Source organism: Notamacropus eugenii, chromosome 5, assembly GCF_028372415.1.
Source record: "Notamacropus eugenii isolate mMacEug1 chromosome 5, mMacEug1.pri_v2, whole genome shotgun sequence".
In the NCBI taxonomy this organism is placed as follows: domain Eukaryota; kingdom Metazoa; phylum Chordata; class Mammalia; order Diprotodontia; family Macropodidae; genus Notamacropus; species Notamacropus eugenii.
Genome location: NC_092876.1, coordinates 404,346,911 through 404,367,495, shown reverse-complemented (window position 1 = coordinate 404,367,495; position 20,585 = coordinate 404,346,911). Strand labels below are relative to the sequence as shown.

At 38.5% G+C, this 20,585-nt stretch overlaps 1 protein-coding gene across 1 annotated transcript in view; it reads right to left on the bottom strand.

The window, feature by feature from the left end:
• Positions 1-20,585, bottom strand: part of ATP10A (ATPase phospholipid transporting 10A (putative)) — a 262,912-nt gene that overhangs the window by 44,101 nt on the left and 198,226 nt on the right. Inside the window, exons 4-10 of the mRNA XM_072614584.1 lie at positions 13,137-13,243; positions 12,896-13,027; positions 11,360-11,493; positions 9,810-10,062; positions 7,222-7,439; positions 5,232-5,426; positions 1,150-1,717 (exon numbers count right to left, since the gene is read on the bottom strand). Coding sequence (XP_072470685.1) covers positions 1,150-1,717; positions 5,232-5,426; positions 7,222-7,439; positions 9,810-10,062; positions 11,360-11,493; positions 12,896-13,027; positions 13,137-13,243 — 1,607 coding nt within the window. The remainder of the gene's footprint in view (positions 1-1,149; positions 1,718-5,231; positions 5,427-7,221; positions 7,440-9,809; positions 10,063-11,359; positions 11,494-12,895; positions 13,028-13,136; positions 13,244-20,585) is intronic.

Here is a 20,585-nt window from a genome sequence, read left to right as displayed (position 1 = left end):
CCTAGAGATGCTCTGGTTTAAATGACCCACCACCAAAAACAAATACTTGGAAATTAAGTGACAACCCTTTTGAGCATCATAGTCTATCTAACACATTCTTGTTTACAAACACAGGCACATGTGGGAGAAGCAAGCTCCCTGATGGAGCTGTCTACCCAGATGACAATGGGTGATCTACTCCATCTCCAGGGCTTCTGTTTGGATTAGATTTCTGAATTCTGTATGATGGATGGGAAGCTGCCTGAAGGCAGGCTCTGCATCTTCTACTTGCCTTTTAAAATCCTAGGATGTGTACTACAGTTTGGAGGCTGCAGCTGTTAAGTCCAGAAATGCTGTTTGGTGGCATGCTGTGCCTCTAAAGTTTTAGTGAAATATATGTTCACTAGCACTAAAATAATCTTAATTAAAGACGTGGGTAGTAGCTATTGGCAGAGTCTCTCTACTCCCCTTCTTACCTTTGCAGTTAGCCTTGTAACCCACCAGGCTTCTGATTTTATTGGCTAACAAATAGCAAGCATTCTTTAAAGCCTTCTCTGGCTACCCTCTATCAGAGAATCTACACCTTGGAATATAAACATACATACATACATATATATATATACACACACATGCATATATACATACATACATATATACACACACACATATATGTGTGTGTATACATACATACATATACATATACATATATACATATAGCCTTATTCCAAACCTTGCATTATACAGATGGAGAATACAAAGAGATGAATTTACCTGTCCAACTTTCCAAGGCTAATCTGAGGAAATTCTAGAACTCAGGTTTCTTTTTGACTCTGCCAAGAAAAATATCATCCTTGTCTATGTTCTGGTACCAATCTCTATAACAGCTCTAGGACCTGAAAGGAAACTTAAGGGGCCATGTAGCCCAACCTCCAGCCTCAAGTCAAAGGTGTAAGAAGGAATTTTTCTTTTCTTTTCCTTTTGAGATAATTGGGGTTAAGTGACATTCCCAGGATCACACAGCTAGCAAATGTCTGAGACCTGATTTGAATTCGGGTCCTCCTGACTCAAGGGCTGATGCTGTAACCACTGCACTACCTAACTGCCCCTAGAAAATTTTCTTCCTGCACACATAAATGATGAGGCCAAAACTGAATGGAAAAAGCATAATACCTGAAGAACAAGGCAGAAGGAGATCCATCATCACCGAATCTGCTCCTTTGGTGTAAACGTTTATTTCATCCGTAAGGGGATGCCTGATCACCACTGACATTCTCTTCCTGATGGAGTCAAAGCCCAGTGTGTGTAAAAGCTCAAAGGTTAACCGACCCAAGTAAGGGAGTTCTACAGAAACCTGGTCAGGTAGTCGGCCAACTAGAGAGCAATTGTAGGCTCTGGCTGCATAGACGAGAGCAGCTTCATCGGGACTCTCTGCTTCATATCGCAGTTCACCCTCCTTGAGTCCATTTTCAGTTGTCCAGCTATCTCCAGGCTGCACACCATAACCATTATTATTCATCTTTGGGGAGGAACGGGTCAGTCTAGCTTCAAGTTTGAGCAGTGTACTCTCATTGGACAGTGTAGACAGGAAGCTAGAACCCATTTTGTGGGTTGATTTGCTGGTGGAGAGGCTTGATGAGCTCCCACTGTTAGATCCAGAGGTCAGGCGGCTAGGGGTGAATCTTCGGATAAAATCTTCTATGGTCTTCACTGGAGACTTCAACTCAAACCTAACTCTCACCTGCAAGCCGGAGAAAAGCAAAGTGATGAAGAAATTTTGTTCAATCAATTACACCAAACCCTAATACTAGTATAAGGGTGAAAAGTCATCTTTAGAAGGAAAAATGATGTTGTTCCTTCTAAAAACAATTGCTGTGAAAATCCAACAAAAACTTTCTTACTTGGGAATAGTAGGGAAGCCAGGTAGCGCATTGGATAGAGTGCTGGGTACATAATCGGGAAGATTTCATTGTCCTGAGTTCATATCTGGCCTCAGATATGTACTAGCTATGTGACCCTGTGCAAGTCATTGCACCCTGGTTACCTCAGTTTCCCCATTTATGAAATGAACTGGAAAAGGCAATGTCAAACCACTCTATTTTCTCTGCCAAGAAAACCCCAAATGGGGTCATGAAGAGTCAGATACAACTGAAAAAATGACTGAAAAACTTAGGAATAGTCCTATTAGTTTATTTTCTTAAAGTTAAACATTGACCAAGAGATACTGACTACTCAGCATCTGTTCTTTCCAAATATTGACTATGGTGGCTTCAAAAAGTGAACCAATCCTGGTTTGTCCAAATTTAACTTTAAGAATGTGATCTCTAGTGGAGAAGCAAGTCAGAGAACAGAAGCTTTGATAGTGGGAGCACAGTTTCTTCTTCTAAATGTTCTCTTGGCATTCTCCATTAGATTTGTGCAAATGAACTAGAAGAGTAATACAGTCCATTTTGCCATATGGACATCTCTGCCCTCAGAAATACTAGAAGTCTTAGAGAAAGCATCTCTGACTAAAAGCAATATAGCACAAATCACCCAGATGTTTCTGAATGTCCCTCCCTCCTCCTCAGGTTGCAAAGATGATTATCAATTTACCGAAATCTATTTTACAAACTGGGTGGGGGGGGGAAGAGAGACATTCATAAACATCTGGGGGATTGGTGTTAAAATGTCTCCCACTTTTTGATCATTTCCAGCTCCATTAATTTTGAAGGCAATTAGTTTTGATTTTCATTAGAGTGATCTCAATGTATTTTTGACTTTGAAATTCAATGTCTCCTTTACTTACTGTATATTATTTTCAGAAATCAATAGGGGATTAGAAATTTTCACCATTTTAAACAATTTGGTTGTGCAATACATAGAATCATAGTGTTTTAGATGCAGAAAGCAATTTTTTTTTATTTTTGTCTTGGCACTCCTCCCCATCCCCATTCCCTGTTTCTCCACATCAGTGTTCGTTGAATTGAATTATATCTCATTATATCAGAATTATATTCTTATTCACAAATATTTGTTAAGCGTCCCCTATGTGGTAGGCACTAGGAAGAATAAGTCATGAGTGAGAGTCTTTACTCTCAGAAGATCTACATTCTACTAAAGGAGACATCACACAAATTTATCTCTATAAATAGGATATAAGGTGATTGTTTTAGAGAGAGAGAGAGAGAGAGAGAGAGAGAGAGAGAGAGAGAGAGAGAGAGAGAGAGTGTGTGTGTGTGTGTGTGTGTGTGTGTGTGTGTGTGATGGAGGACACTAGCAGTATCTGGGGGTATTAGGAAAGCCTTCTTGTCTAAAGGAAACTAGGGAGTCCACGGAGGCTCAGGGAGCTGAATTTTTCCAAGGTGGAGAACAGTTGGGAGGAGAATGTAGCTCTCTAGATTCAAAGTCCAGCTCTCCTTCCATTACATCAGGCTACACCTTTAATATTAATACAACCCCAAAGTCAAATGGGAAACTGCTCAGTCACTGTCCATCTAAAGAGGTTCAGTTGCAAATAAGGTCTTAGAAATTTAAAGGTAAAATTTAGCACCAAGAATAGAAAAAAAAAACAAAATAAAAAAAAAAAGCAGGCCCCGATATGGTTTCACCTTCCCGTATTAGAGCCCAGGACTTGTTTCCTAACCATGTCCCCCTGAATGATGGAACTGAGATCCTGTATGAGTTGTTAATGCTTAGGTCTGTCTGCTGTAGGTAAGAGGCTGCTATGACAACCAGGAGAGCTCTGGGGTAAACCTTGACTTCTTTGGTTTCCAGTTTGTTAACTGCTAGCCGGCATTTACCCACAAAGGACCGACAAGATGATAGGAAAGGTATTGTATTGACAGTTCTAAAACTGGGGTATAGTTTGTGTAAACTTTTTTATTAGTTTTAGGTCCCCTGAAATCTATATCTCTGTCTGAAATTTTCTGCCTGCCCATTCCCTCCTGTTTGATCCATATACAGTTACTCCTTCCACATCGCAGGCGTTAGGGGAGCAGTGCCCCCATCATCTGGAAAATCTGTGTAAATATTTTTGGCCTTCCCATTATGCCAGAGAAGAAGTCTGAATTTTTTCTTTTAGGGGTGTTTACAGTACCTTATGGTAAAATTTGGGTTATGTATTTGGTCATAGGCTATATGTAGGTCAACGTTACATAAAAATACTCTTTCTGTGTCATCTTCAGTTTCTGCAAAACTCCCCCCCTGCAAATTCCCATTTAATTTCTTAAGCCAACCCATGATATATCGAAACCACAATGGGGGGTAACTGTACTTGGATGTTGATTACAGTGTATTTATTTAAGAATCCATGTTCACTTGTTTTCTTGTTCTGTCCTGGGATACTGACCAAAGATGCTTATTTAAAGCTCACTTCTTGCCCATCCTTTCTGGTTTGCCTAAGATAACTGTACTCAACTATGACCATCTGTCTGTATAGTATTTTGTATTCATCTTTTCATTCATTCAACAATCATTTATTTCATTGAGGGACAGGTGGATTGCCAGTTGAATCTGAGTCTTGTTTCTCTCCTATCTTGTTTTTCATTCACCTGTGGAATGTAGCCCTGACAACCAATGCTTGAAGTTAGAATATATGATTATTGGGAGAAAAACCCGGATATCAAAGTTTTATTTCTGATTTAAAGAATAATAGTCAACATACATATATCTTTGTTTGGCAGCAATGGATAGAGGGCTAGATCTAGAGTTTGCAAAATCTGGGTTCAAATCTGATCATAGACACGGAACTAGCTGTACAACTCTGGACAAGTCATTTCATCTTTGAATGACTCCATTTTCTCATCTCAAAAATGTAGGTGCTAATGACAGTATATACTTCTCAGGGTTGTGGATGGAGTATCATGCCTGCAATCAGGAAGACCTGAGTTCAAATATGACCCCTGACATTTATTAACTATATGATCCTAGCCAAATCATGTAACCTCTATTTGTTTTTAGTTTTCTCATATGTAAAATAGAGTTGTTGATAATAATAACATCTACCTTCCAGGGTTATTATGAGGATCAAGTGAGACATAATTACAAGGCACCTGGGCACATAGTAAGCACAATGTAAAAGTTAGTTATTATATTTGTAAAATACAGACCTTAAACCACCATGTAAATGCTAATTATGATTAACATATAATTAGTACTAAGAATTACACTTCAAAGAAAGATCATCACCTTTAACACATGTCATACCACCTAAGATTTTAGAAGACCGTGACCAAAGTGAGCCCTGACTTCGTGGTTTCCTGGAGGGATCTTACCTTGTGTCTTGGCTGATTGGGGGCTGTCACTACCACTGTATTGCAGATGGTCAGGGCTATGAAGAAGTCAAAAATATCAGCGAGTTCCGGGGTGAGATGGGATAATGACTTTTCCTGATTTCTCATGATCTCCAGACATCTGGCACATTCATTTACCTTTTCAAATAGTTTTGGATCAGGGGTAATGTCCTTTTCCTAGAAATACATGAATAATGCATGACAATTAGTGGTATTTCAGTGACGTTGTTATTGTCGATATTATTTTGCTTAAGACCTCTGAAGCATCCAGATTACCCAAAAGGCAATAAAGACACATGATGAGCTTAAGGAAACTGCGACAGGTTACCAATGACCTACCCATTAGCTGGCGGTAAGCTTCTTGAGGGGAGGGGTGTCTTTCACTGCTTTCTGTATCCTTAGTGTCTAGCACAGTATCTGGGGCACATAGTAGGGGAATAATAAATGTACAGTCATCGCTTCCACATTTTGACTTTCCCCATCAGAGTTTCAAAGTATCACAGGTAAGTATAAGAAATTAAACTAAATCTCTTTGGGAGTTTTGAAAAACTGCAGATGATATGCAAAGGCCAGCAGACATAGAAAAAGTTTAGAAACTCAGAAATGTATAAAATATATGTCATAGTATTATATAATATCAATATATTTCATCTTGTCATATCATAAGAATTTAGACTTCTTCTCTGGTAGGAGGGGAGGGTCAAAAAATTTTACACAGACTTTGCGGATTATGGGGTGCTACACTCCCTAACCCCAGTGATGTGGAAAGGATAACTGTATTGTATTGTATTCTCAAGAAATGGTCAAAAAAGATGTTATAGAAGGCAAGTAGTATTGAAAGGAGATTGGTCAATCATGGAGAAAGATTGAGAAACAGAAGAGATACATTAGTACCTTGGAGATATAAAAAGGAGAGAAAGAGGAAGAACTCGAAAATAATGGAGGATTTAGGAGAAAATCTAGCCAAGAAGGATAAGGTATGGAGGAGGCTGCAATCTATATTGGTTTAGAAAGTGTCTACTTCAATACCGTGAAGTATCCATCAAAGCATTAGAGGTATTCACATTTGTTTTACAGAAAGCTTAAAGCAGACCTTAAAGGAAGAAAAAAAGGAATTGGACGATCTTGGAATAAATATAATGCCACTACCTTGCAGTTTGCATCCTGCATTAACTTCCAAAAGCCACAATGAAGTAATTTACAGTCTGTCCTTTCTGAATGCATCTTTGCCTAGAGTTCCTGTGTCAGCAATACGCAAATGGCCACCCCTGTGGAAAACAGCAACTCCTCAAAGGTTTATAAGAAGAGCAAAAAACTGGAGAACCCCTGGGTAAATGCAGGCTGTCCCAGAATATTCTTCCTGGCAGTTTTTTGGACTGGAACATTTCAGGAATGGAAAAGTAGTTTTGAGAGGTTGGCCCTTGTTCTGGAGACGTCCCCGTCCATGGTGGTCTGTGGTATGTAGGCAGCTGGCAGAGTCATGTTTATTTGGTGTGATGCTTGCCATTTCCCTCCCCCTCCTTGTCATTATGATTTTTGCTTATTTGTACCTGCCAAACTCGATTTGACTTATTTATTTCATTTGGCATTAGGAGTTTCCTGACAGTGTCAATCTGTCTGGGTGGCTTTTATGAGAGATGGTTTTGAAGGGCCTGGAATCAGCGTTTAAATATGACAGCAAAATGGCTATACAATCATTCAACTTTCTGAAAAGAGTGGACAATGGAGGGAGGTGGTTAGAGGAACCAACCAAAAATAAGAGTGATTCCTGGGTGTAAAGTGGAGAAAAACATTTTCCCCTGAAAATTAAATAAGGGAGAAAAAAAGACACCATGAAAAAGCCCACTGTCCCTCTGCTCCACCTTCCCAAAAGCATAAGAAGTGTGCTTGCTTCTTAATTTTGAAGTAAGTCCTGCTTGAGCAAGAGCTCAAATGGGCTAAATTCCCCTTCCTCTGCTTTGCCATGACTAACCATTGGGCTGCTGAAAGCAGTATGTTTGGATAGAATGCTGGCTCTCTTTGCTTCCGCTCGGCTTCCTGTCCTTCTGTGGGATTTGGTGCTCTGGGTTCTGTGAACAACCTTGACACTCTGGTGACTACCGATGCTCCCCCGCTGGGACAGCGTCCCTCCCTTTGGAGCCATTTCATCCTCTTCAGAGTCAGCCTCCTGGTACATAGCTATGCGCCGAGCTGTTGGGAAAGGGACAGAGAGCAAAATATTAGACACGTGTGAGAGGAGACACAACAGGGAGCTTGGCTTGGTCAGAGTCTAGACCATCGTGGCACAATCTCTTCCATTGCATTCTCTGCAAAATCACAATGAATGACAAATTTAGGCAAAAATTAGAAATACCACCCAGCCTAACTATGCTTCGTTTACTAACTCATTCTAAGTAATGTCATAAATCAGTTGTTATTCATTCCCTGCAGTCCAGTTTGGCCATTGTGTTTCACTGGATGACATTCTTCATGCCTTTGTTGCATTGCAGAACTTCTCTACCATTCCCCACACTGGAAGTACCCCCCATCCCTAGGGCCTCTCCCTCTGACTCCTCCCTCCTCCTCCCAGAACCTCGGTGTAAGGACTCCCAGGTCCTTCACGTCCCATTCCTCTTCAGGGTACACTCCAGATTTTCTTTACCATGCCCCAGCCAAGAAGGTACTTTGTTTTCTTCCTTCTTGCCCATGCTCCTCCTTTTCAGCTTCCTTTTATGTGTTATATTCCCCCATTACAGCAAAGGCAGGAATTATCTGTTTTTCTACTTATACTTGTATTCATGGCACTTTAACAGTTTCAGATGAGCACTTAATAAATGCTCCTTTTTGTTGACTGAGTCCATATTTTCACACGAACTACTGCGGCAGCTTCTGAATTCATCTCCCCGAATCCCTCCTTCTCAGCTTTGGAGGCCCTGTCAGAGCTGATGCTCTATTGACAAAATGTTCAGGAACCCGAGGTTACTCCCATGCAATACAATATACTAATGGAAGTATAATTGCACAGTTCATGTGAAGTTACCCTCTGTTCTCTATTTATCATTGATGAATTTCCTAGAAAAGAACATGTCCAGTAAATTCAATTAATTTCAGAGGATGTACAGAATTTGTGGAGGTTCTTAGTAGTTGAAAATTACTGAAATCTGGAAAACACAGAATGTGATTGTGAGAGCGAAACGGGGTCCAAACCTGTGATTTCAACAGTGTAGGAAACTCCCAGATTAAGAATATTCATAATGTGATCCATTAAATCCAAAAGATAAGAAATTTTGTTTCTTCTTTTCACAGTCTCATTTCTGTTAAGGGAATCATTTTCAGAGAGATTTAAAAAATCATAACTCATATTCTCCACAGTAGAATTTAAATTCCCTGAGGGTAGGGACTGGTTCATTTTGGTTTGGTGTCCCCACTGCCCAGCATCCAGTAAGTGTTTCATAGGTGTTTTTTGAATGAATGACTATTAATATAGGCTTGTTGAAAGACAACTTGCACTGGGTACTATTGCCTCATCACAAAAGCCAATCATATCAGTAGCCTGATACGAAAGGAAAAAGGTCTTTCTTTTATCTTCCCTGCAGAATCAGGGCAGTCTTTCATGAAAGGCAGAGTGGGTGTTCTTCCCAGGTCATGTATGATTTCCTAATCACTTCTTCCCAATCCTTCACTAATCAGTCATTCTAAATAAGGTTTCACCATGAGCCACAGTGTCTTTAGATCTGGCCTCTTGTTCCACTTTCAAGTTACTCATGCTTTTCATTTCTTGTTCTCTTTAGCTATAAGACTTTCATTTCATTTGTAGGGATTGGCCAGTTTGTTTGGAAGAATTTGATTTTTTTTTTCCAAATCGCAGAAGATACGTCATTTGACCATGTAAAACTTGACATCTGAAATAGATTCTTTCAGTTAAATCTTTCCCAAGAGCAATTCTCCATTGTGATCAATATGCTTTATGCCCGTCTGTGTTTGTTTCAGTTTTAACAAGAGGATTTCTTTGATGTTCTTTGATGCTGTTATAAGGAGGAAAATTTGTCATGTTTGGAGGTATAAATGGTGGTAGATGAAGATGGTTAATTACTTAGAAGTGCTGACCATTCCTCCCAATAATTGGCTGATCTACCATAGTACAGAGCACTGAAATTCTTATCATAACATTCTTGCCTTGAAAGGCGGAGACTTTCACTTCTACACGTGGTTCAAAAAACTGACGGTTTCACTGATGTGACATGAATAAAACTCCATAAGAAAGGGAGGAAAGCGTTGGGAGGCAGAGTCTGCTTAACTTAATCATGAAAACAAAATTCCATGTTTTGTTAGTTTTAAACAAAGTCTCCATAATCATGAAAAGATTCACTCACAATTATGTTTTAGATTTTCTGGGTTTGGGGAGTTCAAAATTCAGCTCTTTTACACACGTCAGTCTCAGTTATTAAGTCAGGAGTTACTTAAGATTGTTGTTTACGTCCAGTTTGAAGCTTTGAAATGGGTTCTCTGTTCAGCATCACCTTGAACATTTGGACAAAAATAAAACACAATCATCAAACAACAAGGCCAACCATAACTCACCATTAGCATCATGAGAATATTCTATGCCAGAAACAGTGCATCTTCGGAAAACCATCTTGTTTTCAGTGAGAGTGCCAGTTTTATCTGAGAAAATGTACTGTATCTGTCCTAGATCTTCTGTGATATTCAGGGCTCGACACTGTAGTTTAGAGTCTGTCTCTTCATCATATAGTTCTTTATCTTGGTGAATAAAAAACACTTGACATATTTTGACAATTTCAATGGATACATATAAAGAAATTGGGATTAGAACCTAGAAGACAGAAATGAAATACATGAATGAGTTGGAAAGAGTAGATAAAGGATGTTGATCTAATCTATTCAATTTTACAAAACACTAAAAAACCATAAATAAGTATGGACTATACTGTACCTTCAAGAGTTTAAATAAGTTGGCTTAGAGTCAATATTGGAAAGTTATTAGAATACTGACAAAGAGTTTACTGTAATAAACTAGGAAAGCCTATGATGCAACTGCAGAGCGGAAATCCATTATTATATCTGGAAGTGTGATAATCATGGCTTGGATAGAAGCAAGCATTTTCGAATAATAAGTTGGACTTGAGAAAAGCTAGGAAAGGAAAGAGAGAGAGAGAGGGGAAAAAACACATGGTACAGTCAGACTTCTGCATAAGCAAAAGAAATCTTGCATTAAAATGTCATGCTAACCCCCAAGTTTTACATACATTAACTGCAGAAGGTAAACCTCTCCAGTCACAGAAAAATGCAATTAATGGAGCCATATCTTACAGAAAAAGCATCATTCCAGTTGTTGATTTTGTACACTAGTTAAATGATGGGCTACTTTTATAACTGCAACAATGTACAGAAGTAACCTACTTTTCCAGGAAAATATCTTCAGCAACAGCCTGATAATTTAAAAAAACAAACACCATGAAATTCTTGTTTCATAGTTATTGACACCGTGGCGCTTTGAAATTCAGGTGGACCAGATTTGCTTGGTAACGTAAGTACCACTAGCCAAGAGCTATGATACAATTTGAATGTTTTTTAAAAAGACTAATTTGGGATGTGAAATATGATTGTTTGCTGCTTTTGACACATATAATTAAGAGGCAATAACTCTGTTCCTCTTCTGTGAGAAATAAAAGTATTTTTTGTTCAAGGTCCCACAAGCTATTTGCAATGCAGCAAGGCCTCATTTTTCTTATTGGGTTGGGGGTGGAGGGAGACGATGTGATGGGGTTGGGAGAGAGAACCTCCCTACTTTTTTTTTTGACATACTGTACTTTCTGGTTAGGGGATTTCTATAATTATGAATATAGGCAAGAAGGTACAAGGAATAGAAAAAAATCAAGGCATGAAGATGTTCAGAGAAGCAGTAAGAAAACTTTAACGTCAAGATTACTCATGAGTAGACTACACAAGGAAATGTCTGAAAGTTGACAACTTTTGAGACAAATGTGCTTTTTGATTCTCCTGATTTCATACAATGATAGGTGGCCTTTGGAAAAAATCTTAGATTGATAAATGAATTCCATTTTGAAAAGAAAATAGAACGATTATTATGTTGTACTTAAGACTATTACCTGAAGGACTATTATCATTGTCAAAAATAAATATACTGCAGCTAGAACTGGAGACAAATAGCTGCCATCTGATTGTGGGACCTCAAATAATGGTTTCTTCCTCTCTCCGTATTGCCATACCCACAGTCCATGACCTGTAATGTGGCATAAAGAGGAATGTTATTTAACCATCTGAAGCAGTATTTTTGGTGGAAATGAAAAAATATTGTTCAGGAAACGTTAAGTCTACCTACATTTAAATCAGGTCAGAAAGACTTGGTTTTGTTATATTACATATTGGCCTTTTGTGTCTGTTTTGTTAGAAGCGGAAGGATAAAAATATATGATTCTCCTGGGGAATTAGGATTAAATTGCTGGAAGCACTAATACCTACCCTCCCCCTATCCACCCATTGTTGGTACTTAAATTATTAAAGAAAACATGAATTATATGGGACCTGCCAACTTACAATGTTAAGTTCCTAGAAGGAAGGGATTATGTGTCACTTTGATGCACTTCAGCACGTTGTACTTTTTGCATATATGATAACCACTGAATAATTGTAACCATAGAGTGTGTTTTGAGACAGTTATTCTGCCTAGCCAGCCACTGGTACTTTCACCTGCTAAGTCACTCCCAAGGTTCTCATACTATCCAGTGGCACAACCAGTGGCTCTAAAGATGTATACAGCAACAGCTGTGGCACTGTGTCTGAACGTAGTCATACCTGCTAGCCTTCACTGCAAAGTGAAGGGCAGTTTCCTTTTATAATGTAGTTCTCTATACCACTAAAGACATTCCTATGATTTCTAGTACTGGTGCTTCTTAGAATGAATCATCCCTAGCTCTCTAATCAAGAGATTTACATCCAAAGCTAGGATGTATAGTAGGAGTAAAGATGACTCAGAAAACCTGACATATAACTCATCTTTGGGTACCAGACAATAAGTATTTTTTTTTGGTTATGAGAATAAATTTTGGAGAGGCACCATCAAATAATGGATAGAGTCAGCCTTGAAGCCAGGAAGACTTGGGTTTGAGCAGTAATCCTAGGCAAGTTGTTTAAACTCTCAATATTCCAGGCAAATATCTAAGATTATAAATAGCAAGGAGGTGTTGAGTTGTATTAATAGAGGGAAGGTTTCTTTTGTTTTTGTTTCTTTAATTAGGGAGTTTCAAAAATCACCAGTCTAGTCCCTATCAGTATGCTTGAGGAGTTAAAGAAACAAAATAAAACAAAGCACCAAGGCTGAAATAAATAGATATGGATTTGCAGATCGACAGAATTCCCATTAGTAACACCCTGATCTACAACCTGAATAATTCTACCATTAAGGCCAAATTTGTTTGATTGTTAAAACAGGCAAGGCAAAAGTGAAAATTGAAGAATACTACTTAGAAATTAGATTTAAGCGAATAATAGAATATTCTAATTTTTAAAAAAGTGGTCCTATTGATATCTTTGGGCAATTTAAAAGACTTGGTTAAAATCTTACTTTTGGACATTGAGTTTTTAAAGAATTTTGGCTTCAATTTATATCTATAAAGATGACTTACCAATAGCTGAAAACAGACACATGACTATGAGTATAAGAACACACCAAAGGACATCCATGTTCATTTGTCTTTCGAGCTTACTTCGCTTGTAACGTGGCCCACTGTTGTTTAGCAAAGCTTTAGTCTCATGGCCTGCAATTAAATAGTGAGATTTTGGTAATGATAACAACTTGGCACCTTTTGTAATTACCAAAATTAATATGGATAATTTTGATACAGCACAAAAATAGAACAGTCCTACCTGCATAGATGACTATTCCTGTCACCTCTTCTGTATTCCTAATGGTACATCCACGCAGCAATAAATTTTCTTTATAAAGTGCAGCTTTTTTCCCATTTTCATGTATACTGTCAAAGAACAGTTTGGGGCACGTCAACTCAAGTAAAAACCATTTTCTTCATCTCAGACAATAATGCACTGAGGAAATCTACTATCCAGTAGGGGTAGTATTATATATCCAAAGTTGAGAGACTTGGTATATTAAAAGCGTAATATACTGCTTACACAAAGTCAGAAAGAGCTGACCAGGTGCCCTAATATTTTGACTACTTTCCCTGTCTTTGAAATATTTTCCCAAAGTCCAACTCAAATGTCACCACCTCCAAGAAGCCTTCCTTGATACCTATCCTCTTTCCCATGGGGGACAGGGAGTGGAGATGTTAGATACGATCTTTTTCCCTTGAATCTAACATTGAATTTTGTTTAGCATCTATAAGTATGTATTATTTAATACAGTGCATTAGAGCTATCTTGTGTCTCAACCCTCTACCAACCTGTGGATTCAATGAGGCAGGGTCATGTGTTATTTAAAGTCTGTATATTGCCAAGAGTATAACATGCTATGAGCATGGTGGGTGCTTGATAAGCAGCAGCTGAAATGAACAGGATTCCAAATTTTGTTAGATGTTAACATGCTCTTTTCCTATATGTCATGTATAAGAACCATCATTTTTATCAGCTTATTGAACTGTGTTGATTGATTGATACCAATCTGGCAAATAAAAATATTCACTTCAATCAAAAAGTGTTCTCACCTAGCCAAGGTGACAAAAATCAAATGAGTGGTCTCAATTACATCCTTCTACCAACACCCAAGGTCTGTGATCATTTTACCATCCTAACACAAAGTAAAATGAGCCCCTTGCTTTCTGGAGTATTTCAGAACAGGCCATTTTCTGCACAGTTCATTTCTATGGTTGTTAATGGAATCAATCTGAGAAATGGGCATATATAAAGGAAGCCAGCCCCATCAAGTTTCTTCAGGGTTGCCACTGTGAATAACACAAAGACTCAGAGGAGGTCATGGTCTCTTCAGTACAATATCTCAAGACAGTTTTTAAGAAAGGGCTCTGGGGGCAGCTAGGTGGTGCAGTGAATAAAGCACCAGTCCTGGAGTCAAGAGGACCTGAGTTCAAATGTGACCTCAGACACTTGACACTAGCTGTGTGATCTTGGGCAAGTCACTCAATCCTGACTTCCTTGTCTCTCCCCTCCAAAAGAAATAAAAAAGAAAGGGTTCTCTAGTTACACTAAAACACAGGTATATCAGAAAGCAGCAGAAAGAGGGCTAGACCAGCTCTCCTAGAATCAACAGGCCTGAGTTTCAGTTCAGATGTTTGTTAATTACGTGATCACGCAGAAACCACAACATTTCTCTGAATTATAGTTTCCTCATTTGTGAAGTATAATAACACCTACCCCACCTACCTCAAAAAGTTGTTGGACAAGTAGTCTACAGATCTTAAAAGCATCCTACAAATGAGAGTTGTTTTATGACTATGTACAAAGAGGTGACACAGACTTAGTCCAAGAAATAAAACTGAGAATCAGAAAATGGTCATCAAGACACAAAATGCTAGGGCTCTAAGGTGGCTCTGAGATGAGCTAATCATTTCACTATCACATTGCATAGACAGGACCAACTGAGGTCCAGAGGAAGCAAATGACTACCCCCAAAATAATTGATGAGACATGTTATTGTCTTCCAAGTCTTAAGGGCTTTAAACTTAATTTTTCTTACCTTTTCTCTATTTTAAACTAGAAAACTGGTAAATTCTTTGAATTTCCTTACCATGTCTATTTTATTTGATTTACAAAGAGTCAGAATATAGGTCCCAGTAAAGGTCACTGATTTTCAAAGTAACAGCCCCTGCCCCCACATCTGTCCTTCATTTTTCTTTCATCTCCATCCTGCCTATATTATACTTACTCCTACTACCAACCCACAATGTCATACATTGGTACACACAGTCATCCACCCACACTAGTACACTCTTCTCCCACACCTCAATTACCTGCCTCTTCCCTCATATCCATTGTCTGAGTACCAATAGTCTTTCTATCTTTGAAAAATACTGCCTACATCCTTTCTTAGGAGCTTAACACAGGCCCTTGATCCTCTCTCTAAGACTCACATTTTACTGCACAAGACTCACATTTTACTGCGCAAGACTCACATTTTACTGCACTGCCCACTGAGTCCTCTAGCAGAGATAATTTTCTGGGCTTGCTGGCTTGAGGAACAAGGGAAAGGAGGTCGCCACTGTAAAAGTGGGGTAGGAGAGAAAAGCCAGATCACTGCCTAAGATACCCCCTATTAATTCTACTTTTTCTGTGCCTGCAATAAATCAGTATCCCTGAGTCATCCATTGCCTGGACATGGCACAAGGGTTGGGAACTATTCAGGCAACCTTAACTACAACTTGTATTAGCAACTACAAGGTAATAAATGCACTTTTTGTTGTTGCTGAGGAGTTTAAAAAATTATGTCAAGGGCTGAAATACTAATTCACCTTTTAGAATGCATGAATTTCCAAATTGCGTGATAGTCTATTCAAAGCACATTCAATGATTCTTTAAAAATTCATGTGGATTTTCAAATTGACAGAGCTTCTATCATCAACCTTCCACCTACAACCAGACAATTCCAGACAATTATGGGCAATATTTTCATTGTTAAACATGAGATTGAAAAGAGAAAATTGTATTGCCGATAAAATAAGCATAATGAACCCAAACTACATAAAGGGTAGAATACGGAAATCCCAGATGAAATGATCATAAATACCATTGTTAAGTCTGGAGTCAGACAGTGTCTATTGATATCTCATGTATGGACTAATATATCACTTGTTATTCAGACATGGAAAATTACTGCTTCCTGAAAAAATGACAAGGGAAGCAATCAGGACAAAACATTAACCTCTTGCAATGAGAAAACTTTTTTTTCTTTTAAGAATAAGAAAGCAAAAAGTGTAACAAGCAAAAAAAAATTTACAACCCATGGAAAGGAGAAAAAAATCAATGTGAAGCACCTTCTAAGTCACATTTTTTCAACTACTTACAAATAAAGTTCAAAGCAGAGTACAACAGATTATGGTAAGGATTATGGATTGCATGCACACACACACACAAAACTAGTAGATGAAGAGAATGCCTAAGACATGACAAACCTATGGTTTTAGCAAGGCACTTAGTCATTGTATTCTTGTGGACAACATGGAGAAATGTGGCTTGCTGATGGTATGGTTGGGTGGATTCATCACTGGATGAGCACTAAAGGGCTGAAGGTATAGCCATTATAGGCACAGACAGGTCAATGTCAATTTGCAGAGACGTCTCTAGTAGAATATTTTAGAGATCTACCCTTGACCCTGAACTGTTCATATTGCTATAAATGGCTTATGTAAAGACCAAGATGGCAGACTCGTCACAATTATATACTAGAGCTGGGAAGAGATAGCTGGGGCACTGGGTGACAGAATTGGCATCCAAATAAGAGCTCAGCAGTCTATACTGAATCAGCTAAGACTAGATTGAACTTAATAAGGATAAATGAGAAGTTTTGCCTTTGGGTTAAGAATAATAAATGGTACAAGCATAGGCTGAAATTGTCATGGCTAATCCCAAGTTTGTATGAAAAAGACATGTGGATGTTTTTATATTTTAGTCAAAATGAATGTGTCCATTGCAACCCAAAAGGCAACTGACAAACTGAAGTGAAACCAGAAGATAGGGAGAGGGCTGGAAACCATACCATGCATGAAGGAGTGGATGATACTCAGCCAGGAAAACAGAAAACTTGGGGAAACTATTCTTTAGTGTTAAAAATTTTATCCTGTGGAAGAGAGATCAGATGTTTTCTGAAAGGCACCATCAAGTAGGATTAGGAGCAATGCATGAGAGTTATAGAAAATGACACTTCAGTTCTGTAGAAAGAAAGAAAGAAAAAAAACCTCAATAATAACAGCTGCCCCAAAATAGAATGGATTGTCTTGGGAATTTGGGAGTTTCTCATCACTGAAGTTCCTCAGAATGATGACAAACCAGAGATGTTAGAGATGGGATTACTATTCACGTAGGTATTAGATAAGATGAACTCTTAGAAACTTTTGAAATCAGAAACTGGAAATCCACATGATTCTACAAATGGAAACGTCCAAGTGATCTATGTCCCCAAACTACATACTCAGAATACTGGGAGGGAGGGGTAAAGAGGAAGGAAAAAGGCGCTGGATGTGAGGGAGGAGCTGGGGACCAGAAGGAAATAAAAATGATGTGCTTTTTCAAAAGAATCTCTGCCATCTTTTTGGTCCCTGGGCAAATAGAAAGTGCCAGTCGTGGCAATGCCCTGGGAAAATCCAGGAAGGGTGATCCAACAAAGCACTCTACTTACTTGCCTTTGGAGATAAATGGGAGATTGGAGGGTAACAAGGTTAGCTGAATGATACTTTAAAAGCAATTACAGTTATCTTTAATACCAAATGAAAGGCACCAGGGACCTTATCTCATTAATTTTAAGACTACAAGACTCAATTCAAATTAAGCTAGTATCTTTTAAATTCGAGAATAGCCCAAAATAAAACTCAGGGACACAGTTGTCTAGTAGCAAGATCTATCAGTATCTTTAAAGGCTTGTATGCTCTGTTTATTGAAAAATTGGCCTGGTTCAGCTAATAAAAAGTCATAGCCCATCTGTTCTTTCTCAGAAATTGTTATGTCTTCTTTTCATATTTGCTGCTGATAACCTATCTTGCACATGTTATAGTTCATTTGTTTCGGGTCCAAAATGTGAGAATTTGCAGCAGTAAACATGCACCATTGCTGATGAATGACTACAAAGTAGAGTTTGACTCCAACTGTTTAAAGACATAGGCTTTATTGCTGCCCAATGCTCCTATTGCACTTACTTCCTGTAGAGAGTCACCATTTGGTCACCAAAGATCCAGGAACCAAAGCTCTGCTTTCAGAACTGCATATGTTGATAGAACAAAGCACATGAAACATGTAAACTAAATTCTCATAGAACTTATTTGAGAAATATTAAGCCTTTTTTCCCCTCCGCTATAATAACAACCTTCATGCACTTCACTGTGGTATAGAGATAACTGGATTTTCAAAGACTTTGAAAATCCTGGAATGTTCCAACATGCTGGAAAAGCTTTGATTACAGTCCCAACAACAAAATACATCAACTTTCCAAGGAACAGCCCAAAGTGCAGAAAGATCTTTCATAACAACTAGGTAATGAATTGTTTGGCTATGGCAACCCATGAAACTAAGAAACATACAAAAAGATTTTCTTTGATGCCCCTTTCTGATTCTGAAATGACTTGGAAAGTGACAGAAAAGTGGGCAGTGGAGGTTAAGAATCACGCACTTTGGGGATTATCTGTAAAGGTGAACTTAGCTCTTGGTACTCTAAAATATAAGCTTACTGTCCAGTCACCAAAAATGAGTGAACTTTTAAGTACTGTGAGCCAGTAGCCTGAGTTTCGCAATAAGCAACAAAGACTGGGGATTCTCATGCTTTCCTTAGTGATTATTTATTCTATTAAATGCCAGAAAGTGGAAGTGTCACATTTTTCATGACATCTATTTATGTTCTATCCTCTATCTCTTAATTTATCCCTTTTCTTGGTAGAAGTTTCTCTACTTGGCTCATGCCTTTAGATTTTTCTGTCTTGCCACTTGCCTCATGAACATATTTACACAGGTCTTAATGTCTTATAATTAAGGACTGGGGACAGATTCATAGACTCTATCCTGAATGCTTTATTTTACCTCTCTTCTCCTCTGTCTTATATGATTCTTGGAAAGCTTCTGGCACATGATTTTTCCTGCCATGCTTGTATTAGTTCTACCCTCAAACAACTCTTCAGTTCTTTTCATAATGCCTTAGCTTTTGAGGCATGCCTACCTTGAGAGGATGTTGGAGTGTGGGTGAGTTGAGATCCATAGCCTAAGCTCATTAAGTGGGGCATAAATACATCTAGTGAACACTGGGGCAGAGCCAAGATGATGGAGAAAAGCCAGGAAGTTGCCTAAGCTCTCCCCAGTTTCCCTCGGAAACCATGCTAAATAAAGTCTCTAAATGGGTCTGGAGCAACAGAACCTACAAAAAGACAGAGTAAAACAATTTTCTAGCTTAAGATAACTTAAAAAGATTTCAGGAAAGGTCTGTCTCATCTGGGAGAAAGGGAAGCATGCAGTGCAGGTGTCCAGGCAAGCCAAAAGGAGGCTCTTAGCCACAGCACGGATCAGCCCCTTGTTCCTGGCTCAGAGGCCAGAGGCATACAGGCCAGCTATGAGACCTCCAACCCCAGGACGGAAGGCAAACTTCCATCCCTAGAACCAAGACAACAGGCAAGTCGCCAGCACCCAAGGCCCAGGCACAAAAAGTCAGTGACCAGGTCTCTGGACCCCCATAAAAGAAACTTGGGACAGTGCCCCTTGTGTCCTAGGAGCAGACCTCAACTTTAAAAGTCATGAAATAGGTTAAAAAATGAGCAAAGAAAAAAAGAGCCCTGACCATGGAAAGCTACTTTGGAGACAGGGGAGATCAAAACACTAACTTCTAGAGGATAGAAATATCAAAATGCCTACATGTGAAGCCTCAAAGGAGAATATGAATTGGTCTTAAGCCCCAAAAGCCTTCTTGGAAGAGCTCAAAAAGGATTTAAAAATCAAATAAGATAGGCAGAAGAAAAACTGGAGGAAAATGAGTTATACAAGAGAAAGCCTGGGAAAAAAAGGACCCAAATTGACTGAAAAATCAACTCCTTAAAAAGTAGAATTGACCAAATGGAAAAGGAGATACAAAAGTCAACTGAAGAAAATAATTCCTTAAAAATTAGAATTGAGCAAGTGGAAGCTAATGACTCTATGAGATATTAACACTCAGTCAAACAATATCAAAAGAAAAAAATAGAAAAAAATGTAAAATACCTCATTGGAAAACCAACTGACCTGGAAAATAGATCCAGAAGAGAGCATTTAAAAATAATTGGACTGCCTGAAAGTCATGATCACAAAAAGAGCCTGAACAGCAACTTTCAAGAAGTTATCAAGGAAAACTGATTGCCCCAATATGCTAGAACCAGAAGGTAAACAATCATTGAAACAATCCACCAATCACCTCTTGAAAGAGATCCCAAAATGAATACTCCAAAGAATACTGTAGTCAAATTCCAGAATTATCAGGTCAAGGAGAAAATACTGCAAGCAGTCAGAAAGAAACAATTCAAATATCAAAGAGCCATAGTCATAATTACACCAAACTTAGTAGATTCTATATTAAAGGATCAGAGGGCTTGGAATATGATATTCTGTAAGGCAAAGGAGCTTGGATTGCAACCAAGAATCAACTACTCAGCAAAATTGAGCATAATCTTTCAAGGGAAAAGATGG